Genomic DNA, 10,034 nt, shown 5'->3' with positions numbered 1-10,034 from the left:
ACCCTACTAAAAAAGCAATTAGGAGTAAATCTTAGATCTAGATAAAAAATAATAATGATCATGAGAGTAAATATTGAGTAACACAACTCAAACTGAGGAAGATTAATGATCTATTCAAAGGTAACTTATTTTAACTTTAGACATGCTTTATTACCGTTTTGTTGAGTTAAAATGTCTTAGTAGACAGTAAACTACTGTGTCATTGGTAGGATTTTAAGGAGATATGCCAGCGGTTAAATTAAGATATCAGATGCATGGTTAAGAAATTAAGAAAGTAATATTTTTTTATAAAAAAACATTACAGGTAAAAAATATTTACTAGGGAAAATTAATTATCGGAAAAGATTTAATAATCATATGTAATTAATATCTGTGATTCAAGATGGTCATAAAAGCAATCATGTTTGATATGAAGCTATCAAGGAACAACTTGTTCAAAGAAGAATCTTGTTGACTAATTCCACAACCAAGAAATCTTACCACTTGTTTATGCTTTATGGCAATTTATGGACTACAGAGCTTCTTCATCTTCTCTGCTTTGGCTGCATGTGCGTGAGAGAGAAAGACATGGCCATATTTCCACAGCAAACCATAAGCTTTCCCAGTGAAAAGGATGCAAGGTTATATATATATATATATGATAACAGGAACTAATGAAGCATTGCTGGCGAAAGGTCACCCAACTCATTCAGGAAAATGAAAGCAAAAGTATCTTAGATGGCATCTGATCAAATCATCAAATTCAAGTGCAGCTAGAATGCTAAGTGAACTCATAAGCTAAGCACCCAGTGATACTGCTTTCAGCATCATAAACCCAAATCCAATTATACAGCATTAAGTTCCTGATGCAAAAACAAAAAGAAAACAAATATCATACTTCAGCCGCTCCAGAATTATCATACAAGCATCAGACCATTTACAAATGAGAAAAACGTTTCTAACATCTTGTTCATGTGAGGAACATTTGGACGTTCCCCAGCCTTTTGGATGACAAGTTCATTTACAAAATTGGCACACTGTGCTTACCACAAGAATAAATTATCTTAAAGCCAAAATTAGCTACAGGTGAACCTGGATCAGGGACAAGTAGAATGAAGTACAATGCACCCAAGAATCAGCATCCCCTTAGAAGGCTTGGGTCATCCATAGAGAGCTGGTCAACAAGCAGCTAACCAGAAAGGAAAGACATCGCTTTTTTGAAATCCAGAGATAGGGCAGAATCAGGGAAGTGAGTGCCTTGTGGAATCCACAAAGCACCTTCATGAGGAAGCATTATCTTTTGGCCTTGGTTCTTTCCATCATTGCCAGTTTCTGCAGACGAAGCTTCTTTCTTTTTCTTCACAAACTCGAAGAATTCTGCAACTTGCCGGGCATACCTTTGAAAAAAGTTAAACATGATATAAGTAAATCACTATCATTTATGCATTCAATAGCTCTCACTTCCACACATATGGCATAAAAGTCATATCTAAACTGATCCAGTGTGGAATCTCATTTTCTCAGCGGGGCATCCATAGTACAGGAAACCCTATAACAGTTGTCAGCACAGCATAACAGAACTACATAAAGATGAATGCAATATAGCAATTTTAAAGGTCAGATGCCGAACAAAGGCAAGAGTTTCATTCCTTAACTCCATGTAAAGTTGTAATGAACCATCACATGATAGAGATTTAATTTGGATAATACCAGCATACATCAAGCCATAGTAAGCAATCCTTTAAGCTTGCTCCTATTTATCAGTGAATCCTTTCACAAACACAAATTTAACTCCAGATGAACAGCAAACCTTTATCACAACCAAAGGCAGTTAGATACATTTTCATTTTGTGGTCCTTCAGCACATCATTCCATCCAACATCCAATCTGTGTCCCTCATTCATAACAGTAAAACAGATGGAAGGCCTCAGTGCAGATGCAATGCTATATTGCAACATGAGGGTCATGGGTTTGAGAAAACAGGCACAGTTTCTCTGAATGCTGGAGTAAGACTAAACACAGTACTGGCATGCCAAGAAAAATTACCACCTATCCACATCCATAGAGGGTACTCAATATTCTGTCAGTTGACTGGAACAATATTGATATTTTTTCAATTTCTTGTAAGATCAACTAGATTGCACACACCGCTCTAAAATGACCCAACAAGCAAACATGTTACTATTTCCAACACTACAAGCATTTGTTCTTCTTAAAAACTAGTAGCTAACAGTGTCACTTTAGTTATTAAACATTCATGTTATAATGTGTGTCAAAGAATCATCATTAACCAGTTTTGAACTTCTGCATCAGGGCACATGAACTTGTGCATCGTCAAGGTTCAGAATAACACATAAGCCCCATGGTTTTGAAACTAACCAGTTTACAAAGGAGTTAAGCTCGCATTTCGACAGCTAATATTGCTTAAAAATATTTATTTTGGCATGTTGGTATCTTTCAAAAGATTAGAGGAATCATATTTAAAATTTAAAAAGTATGGGGCTACAACTAGAAGAACAAATCCTATAAGCTGAGGATGCATCACTGTATCAGAATCTAACCCATTAAAGAGAACCAAACTGTTGAGCTGACTTCATATATCATATGTATTTCTGCAGACCAGTGAGAAAAGGAGTGCACAGAAAATCTGATCCATATAGACAGCAGACCTAGCTCGGCCAAGCATTCAACCTTATTGCCTTTTAGTAAATACAATGATTAAATAATTAAACCACAAAGATTCAGTTTAAACCATTATCTTAGAGAAGAAAGTGAGGTAAGCAAACTTACTGTCTTTTAGCTTCAATGTCTTTGCTGAAATCAATGTTGGGTTCGCAGTCCAGAATCAGAGCTGGAACCTAATTAACAAAGTTCATTTACATCAAATGAAGAAATTCATTACTAGTGAGGGAAAAAAAATGAAAAACTACCTTTTGGATACTTGGATGCATGTGATCGCCTTCTAACAAGAACACACGATCCCTTATATCAGGATGCAGGGAGTCATCCATGTGCAGAGGCAACTGACTGACTGACAATACACCATGGTTTCCATGTTGAGAAGGGAACAACCAGCTTTCATGTTTCTCATGCAAACCTCTCAAGTACTCCAGATTAACACCACCTTCTTCTGCCCTATTTCGCAGCATCATTCTTTTGTGACAAGTGTCAGGGCTTGCTCTAAGATAAATGAAACCATCAGGAATAAGCCCTGGAAGGCATGATACAACAGGATCAAACCATGAGTCATAGATGCTAATCTCCATCTCATTCATCCAGTTGGCCTCATGAACAGCACGCACAAAGACCTGCATATAGGAGATCAGACAGCTTCAATATCTGAGAAGCAAGTATTGAATTGCACAAATGCACTGTCAAATGAAAACAGTGTTATGGAGAAAATGGCTAGGGTCATGTTATTAATTTATCACATAATGGGCTTACCATTCTATCACTGAAAACACTTCTTTCCATGAGCCTGAGAGGTTTTATTCCACCAGATGACTCTCTTTCCTGCATGACCCTTGTCACAAATACATAATTCTGGAAGGTGTAAGCATACCTCTGTGGCTCAGCATAGAACGCATCCAAAATATTAAAGTGATCAGGACCAATATCCTGCCACTTGGCAATAGGTTCTGGCACTATTTCCACAAGATCACGTAATTCAATTGTCTCATTAGCTATTCTTTGAAGGAAAGTAGTCTTCCCAACACTAATATTTCCTTCAACACAAAATGTGAGCCTGTTCTTTGTTGCAAGTTTCACATTAGACTCTGTGGTGTCCTCTTTCAACTCTTCATCTACTTTTTCTTTGATAAAGGAGGTTATGCTCTCTGCATGGTTTTTGTGAATGATTCCCACAGAGCTCTGTAAGTATTCAACCATCTTGTGGCTGGATTCGCCGACAAACTGCAAGAACACAGAATTTATTAGAGACTATGGAATGGAAGCCATAAACACAACATTTATTAAAATGTGAACATTCAAAGAACTAATCATTCTAGAGGATCCATAATAGCTACTGAAACAATCATAGATATGGGTGTCATCGTATAATCTCCCAACAACATGTTTAGCAAATAAACACCTTGGAACTCATAACAGATACTAAGAAAAGGATGATGAAACTCATAAAACAAAAAAGGTAAAAAAAATCATATAACAGAATATACTCATTTATATTACATTGCAGAATGATCAATGAAGGCGTCAAGCCATATCTCCATCGTGTTGATTCTCTAGTGCTTATCACTTGAGAAACAACTCAACCTTGTCTATAAGAACCAATAGAATTAGTTAAACATAGTATCATTCTACATAATGTCATAACAAAAAAATACATTTAATTCTTAATTCAGCCCCTGGACTATATTTTATATAAGAATGCAAGTTTCTTAAGCTTCAAGGACATTTCTTGAGCTTCAAAGAAATACTGCAACAGCTAAAATCAGGTCAATGGGAGGAACATTATCATATACCTTATCGATGTATAGCTGTTTGAGCTGGGCCACGCCACCGAAACCTTTGTTCACCAACTTCCTCAGATTCCGAGGCCCAACCCCAGGAATCGTCAATAGTTCCAAGCTCCTTTCCGGGGATGCGTCCAAAATTCCACCCCTCGGTCTCCTCTCCACGGTACTGCTGCCAGCCGACGCAGCCCTCTGCTGCGTTACCCTATTCTTCTTCTCCCCCTTCACCACCGCGCCCTTCTCCTCATCGTCCTCTTCTTGGCTACTCCCGTTCCCAACAGAACCCTCGAAGCTCCCACCTTTGTCCCGAACCCTCAAAGCTTCGACCGTCCCAAAGCTCCTCGCCCAACCGCCGCGCAACAATGGGGCTAAGGCCGACATCCGAGCTCGGCAGAAGAGGCGGGAACCATTGTCGGCGGGGACGGACACGGGATCAGGTTTTCGAAAGGGATTGTGGCTTCGCTGGAGGATGGCGGGGGAGGGTGGAGGCAGAAGGCGGAGTGCGGGCATCGATGTTAGCAGGAAGGCTCGGGTGGCGGTGGTCTCAATCCAGCCGGCAGTGGAGAGGACGGGAGTTCCATGCCAGAGCTTGTGCATAGCTTCCGCTGCTGCTGCTGCTGCCTCTGGTGTACATGAAGAACCGTAGAAGAAGAAAAATGAAGGGACAGAGAGAAATGGGTTAGGGTTTGGGGAAATACGAAGGAAGGGGCGGGGTTAGGGTTTTGGGGATTCGAATGTTCCCTTGGGAAGAGGAGAAGCTGAGGGAGAACTCAGCCGTAAGATTGGATTCCTTTCGCTCCTCGGCCGTCGATATGTCACGGATAGAAGGAAATACATCACGTGAAATACGGCAAAAAGGACAGAATCCAAACCGCCATCTCAACCGTCTCTGTACCCTTATCCTCACACCTCAACCGTCCATTTGATATTAGCTGTACCTGAACATTTCTCGTCGCACAACCCATAGTAATAGGGGGTGAATAGAAAACGAACGGTCATGATCTGTTAAAAGGTTGAACGGACGACCAAGATGGGAGAAGCTGATCCGTTCAAACTCTTTGTAATGTATTTGTTTGGTTCCGTAAATTGGAAATTAAATTCAAATATATCAGATAATTTATATAATTACATGAGTCCTCAGCAAGTTTCATTTCAACAATAAAGAAATTTCCTGCAAATACAAACATCATCCAAAAATTATATTTAACTTTGATTGTAACATATGTTAAACTATGGATTTCTTGGTTGACCTTCACGTATGTTGACTGGGATCAGTTGACTAAGACTCGAATTCCTGAAATAACTTGTAACGAGGAGACGGAATTATTCTTTCGGTCAAAACCTATGTGTTTTCTCCAATCTATCTCGCATTGCTTTCATCGAGAGAAGGATGACTCGAGCTGCCATCTTAAGAGATTTCGAAACTTCGATGATAGCGTTCCTTTGCCTTGTAACCTCTCTCTCTCTCTCTCTCTCTCTCTCTCTCTCTCTCTCTCTCAGAGTTGCAGTTTGAGTGTTATCAGAAAACTCCCTCGTCTGATCTCAGTGCCCGCTACAAGAACTCTATAAACCAGTCTGCTGTCGCTGGCAACAAGCTGCAAGAAGCTGAGAGCAACGAAGTAAACACATCGTCGGATCTCAGACGTAGAATTAAGTGCTGATCCGATGCATGCAAAGGCCGACACCTTTTCATCTCATCTGACGCCTGTTGCTGCCTGAACTCTTCAAATGAATCTGCTGCGAGACGAGATGCGATGCCATGCAACGAAGTATATAAACAAGGAGTTAAAGACGCCAAACTACTGCTGAGAGAAGATTCACACTGTTGCAGTACAAGTGTAATGAAGAACACCCTCATCTGATGTAAGCTACGTGCAAGTGTCAGTAGCATGAAGCACTTCGTATACGAACAAGGGGTAGACTCGATGTAGAAGCAAACTGCTGCTAAGAATCGAAGGGCATGGAAGAGAACAGATTCACACCGTTGAGGTCTCAGCTTCATACCACTCTCCCCTTGTCATCTTTAGATTCAACATCTATCTCATCTAACTCGAAAGAGTAGCTTGTACACGAGTAGTATATCAAAATTGCACTAGTTTGATTCAAAACATATAATCAAATAATATTTGAAAGAAAAATGTATAAACAATAAAAAAAGGTGAAATCATTGTAGAAGACTAATAATTAACCATGCCTCTCGTGCGGGTTATAGTGGAGAATCAATAATCTCAAGAGAATTTGATAGCATAGTAATAAGAAAGGGTGAAAGATGCATGTCATGGGCTAATAATTAACCATGTGGGCTCCTTAATAGTTACAACACTAAGCACATGAAATTTCCAAGGTATAAATCAAGTAATAATCATGAAAAACAATGAAATGACTGAATAATAATATACAATTTAAAATCAAATTAATAATTCTAATGGTTAAATATAATTAACAATGAGTCAAATTTTATGGTAAAACACATGAGAACGTTGGAAAATTTTGGATTTCCTTAGGAACAAATCTCACACATATATATACACTTTAAACTTTGGTCGTATCAGGCTCGATGAGGGTTTGAAACATTATCCGATATATTATTTTGAATGTATTAATTTGCTTGACTAGTCGAGATGCTAATAGTGACAGGCAAGTTGCTCACTTCTTAAATTAATGTAAAATATATTTTATATTTTTTAACCGAAAAATTAATAATAATAATAGTAAATGTTGTTTTGGATTAGGAAATAGCAGCTTCGATCCTTACAAAAAATGATGGTATTGATTTTTGTTCGAAAGACTCTATATGAATATAATAAAAAGAGTATATTTAATGTAAATCATGAAATAATAAAATAGAGAAGATTCATACAACATTATCACAGTTGATTTTTTTTTCATGAGATGATTGGATATGCTATTTTCTACATGCAATATGAGAAATATTTATTATTAATACTTTGTAGATCTGAATGTTGTAGAATTAAAAATAACATGCACAACAGACCTATATTGATGATATAAAATTATTGAGATAAATATAAAAAAATTGTTCAAACAATTTGATATAACTTTCAAAAAGGATAAAATGATAAAGAATCATTTATGATAGTATGGACATTAAGTATATTTGTAAATACTATAGTTAGAAAAATTAAAATAATTTAGATGCTCTAAATTTAATTCAAATATTATTTTTTTATAGATCGACAACAAAGATCTATAATAGTAGTTAATCCCATATATTGATAGGAACATTACAACTTATAATTTTCATTATTGTTGTTTGATATGATTGATCAAATAAAAAAGGATGAAGCATCAAATGTGAGAGTAGGAAATGAATACTCCCCATGACTGTTTCCCCATAAAAAAATCATAAGATATTATTACTTCAGAAGCATTAGATAGATAAGTCTAAAAAGCCATGCTATGTGAGAGAGAGATGGTGCATTCGTATCACTTCTCGAAAGATAATTTCATTGACTGTGGAGTTCATAGAGCTCAATAATGCTGATAGGCACAGCGCAACAAGCCCCATTAATTACAAGAAAAGAACGTCTCATTGTGTTTTAACCTTAGAAGCAATTTGACATTGACTCAATGATCAATATATTCCATATAAAAAAATAAAGCTGGTAGATAAGGCAATATTTATTTAGTTATGTTCTCTAAATTATCTTTAAGCTATTGGTCATTGTCATTCCACTTAAAGCTCAAGTTTGTAGATGATGTAATATGTATTTTTTTGTATTTATGTTCTTACCAATGTTTGAGTGACTTGTAGATCATTCCAACAAACACCTTTCCTGATATAATCCCAAAATTTGAATTGGGATTTATTATTTATATTCTTGATAAATTGATATAGCTAATATCTCATGTCAATCAGGACTTGATATTTGGCCAGTCGGATCAATAACATGAAGATGAGACGAAAGGGGATAATATTCTTCAGTTTAGAAGTTAGTTTTGTAAGTAATACTTGCAACTTAAGAAACAAAAAAAAAGAGAGTTGCTTCAAAAAAAAAATCTCCACAATTCTTTAAAAAATGTGTGAGCCTGATTGATTAATTATATATATGTGACTAATTTTAATATTAAAATTGACAATAAAGAAAACAATGGCATAAAAGCATGTTCATACAGAACAAGGGTATGGAGCAGTGACAAGTGATTGGGGGAGGTGCAATTTGTGGTAGCTCAACAAGGTGCCAAGGCCTGCCTTTGCTGCCTGCATCACCACAAACATCAATATTAATGGTGACAGAGAAGTCACAGGAAAATAATGGAGAAGGGCAGGTCAGGAGTTCACATCACTCAGGGTCCCATTGATTCATTATTGCCAGGCATGTGTTTGTCAACTGTCCACTACTTTTTAGGGTTCCACATAGATTCAGGGATGTGTTTGCCTACCAACTCATCCACTTATTCTCCTATATCTCACTACAGTTCAGACAAAGACAAGATGTAGTGAGAAGTTTCAAGCATTTGTTCCTTTAGCTTCTTGTTTACAGAAATCAGATTAAATGCTGAAGCAATTGTTATATATATAATATATATTTTGTCAGAATACTGAAAGCCAAAACTAGAAGATATTCTTCCAGTCTGTTGAACTTTTATGAATTTTCATTCAAACACATATTCACTGTCAGATTGGTTTCATCATTTGCACCTGCTTTTCTTTTATTTTACTTTTCTTATTCCAATGCTGAAGTGGAAACATTTATGACCTCCAACCACTACTACATCCCAAATAGAATGATGTTGGCAATTTTTTTTTCTTTTACCAATTGATAATTGGGGACATAAGTTGTTATATTTTCATTGTTGAATGTTTAGTCAAATAAGATCCTAAGAAAAGGATGGGAAATATAACCTGTTTACATTATCCTGAAGTAGTAATTTCTTTGATGATACTGTTGTAAGATGCAATGTTAAATATTCATCATAAATTGTTGGGAGAAAAGATCTCGATGTCAAGATTAAAAATAAATTTAGAGATCAATAATTAACAAAATAAATTTTAAAAATTGATGCAAAATTTATGTGATTTAACAATATTTTCTTATGTTCATATGTTCATGTTGGAAATTAATATTTCTAATATATGAGATCAAATTATAAGTACTTTTAAGCTAACTTTAACTTACGTATAAATTTACTTTACATCCTCTTATATAAATCCAAAACTTTTTTTTTATCTCTAAAAAACATAGAATGAGCACTCAAAGTTTTTTCAAATACTAGAGATGTATAAGATATTTATAGAATAATCAAATCCCTTTTTTTTCGTTACAAGAAAGTCTTTGCATATTAATTTTTTTAAATCTCAAAGGATAGTAACTTCATCAATCCAAAAATATTTGTTAATTTTATAACATTATTTCTGTCTACTTTTCTCTTTTCCTATCACTGTTTCGCTGTTGTAATGATGGAGAGTACATTTCTTTTGCCTGTCCTAACACTGTTTATCCATGAATAAAAATGCAGAGATTTATTTGTATGACAAGCTGATGATATATTTCAGAACCTTTTGAACTCTCCATTCTTCCAGCTTGAGTTAATAATTTGTTAGATCACTAACACAAAATT

The 10,034-nt window shown here is 36.0% G+C and overlaps 1 protein-coding gene across 1 annotated transcript; it reads right to left on the bottom strand.

Moving 5' to 3' along the window:
- Positions 1-850: 850 nt before the first annotated feature.
- On the bottom strand, positions 851-5,231 carry LOC135605230 (uncharacterized). The gene is made up of 5 exons (XM_065095071.1): positions 4,461-5,231; positions 3,424-3,891; positions 2,910-3,287; positions 2,770-2,837; positions 851-1,376 (listed from the first exon to the last, which is right to left on the bottom strand). Exons 1-5 carry the CDS (start codon positions 5,046-5,048, stop codon positions 1,169-1,171), a joined length of 1,710 nt encoding a protein of 569 aa, XP_064951143.1. The 5' UTR covers positions 5,049-5,231; the 3' UTR covers positions 851-1,168.
- Between the last annotated feature and the right edge of the window lie 4,803 nt (positions 5,232-10,034).

Source organism: Musa acuminata, chromosome BXJ2-2 (assembly GCF_036884655.1).
Source record: "Musa acuminata AAA Group cultivar baxijiao chromosome BXJ2-2, Cavendish_Baxijiao_AAA, whole genome shotgun sequence".
NCBI lineage: Eukaryota > Viridiplantae > Streptophyta > Magnoliopsida > Zingiberales > Musaceae > Musa > Musa acuminata.
The sequence above is the reverse complement of the archived record's forward strand: the minus strand, read 5'-3'. Positions and strand labels throughout refer to the sequence as shown.

Bases quoted from the DNA above. Each gene is read 5' to 3' on its own strand.
- LOC135605230 (XM_065095071.1), bottom strand. From the start codon at position 5,048: ATGCACAAGCTCTGGCATGGAACTCCCGTCCTCTCCACTGCCGGCTGG. The intron at 3,892-4,460 runs GTATATGATAAT...GTGTTCTTGCAG, and splicing joins AACAGCTATACATCGATAAG to TTTGTCGGCGAATCCAGCCA. The intron at 1,377-2,769 runs GTAAGTTTGCTT...CTTTTTTCAAAG, and splicing joins GACATTGAAGCTAAAAGACA to GTATGCCCGGCAAGTTGCAG.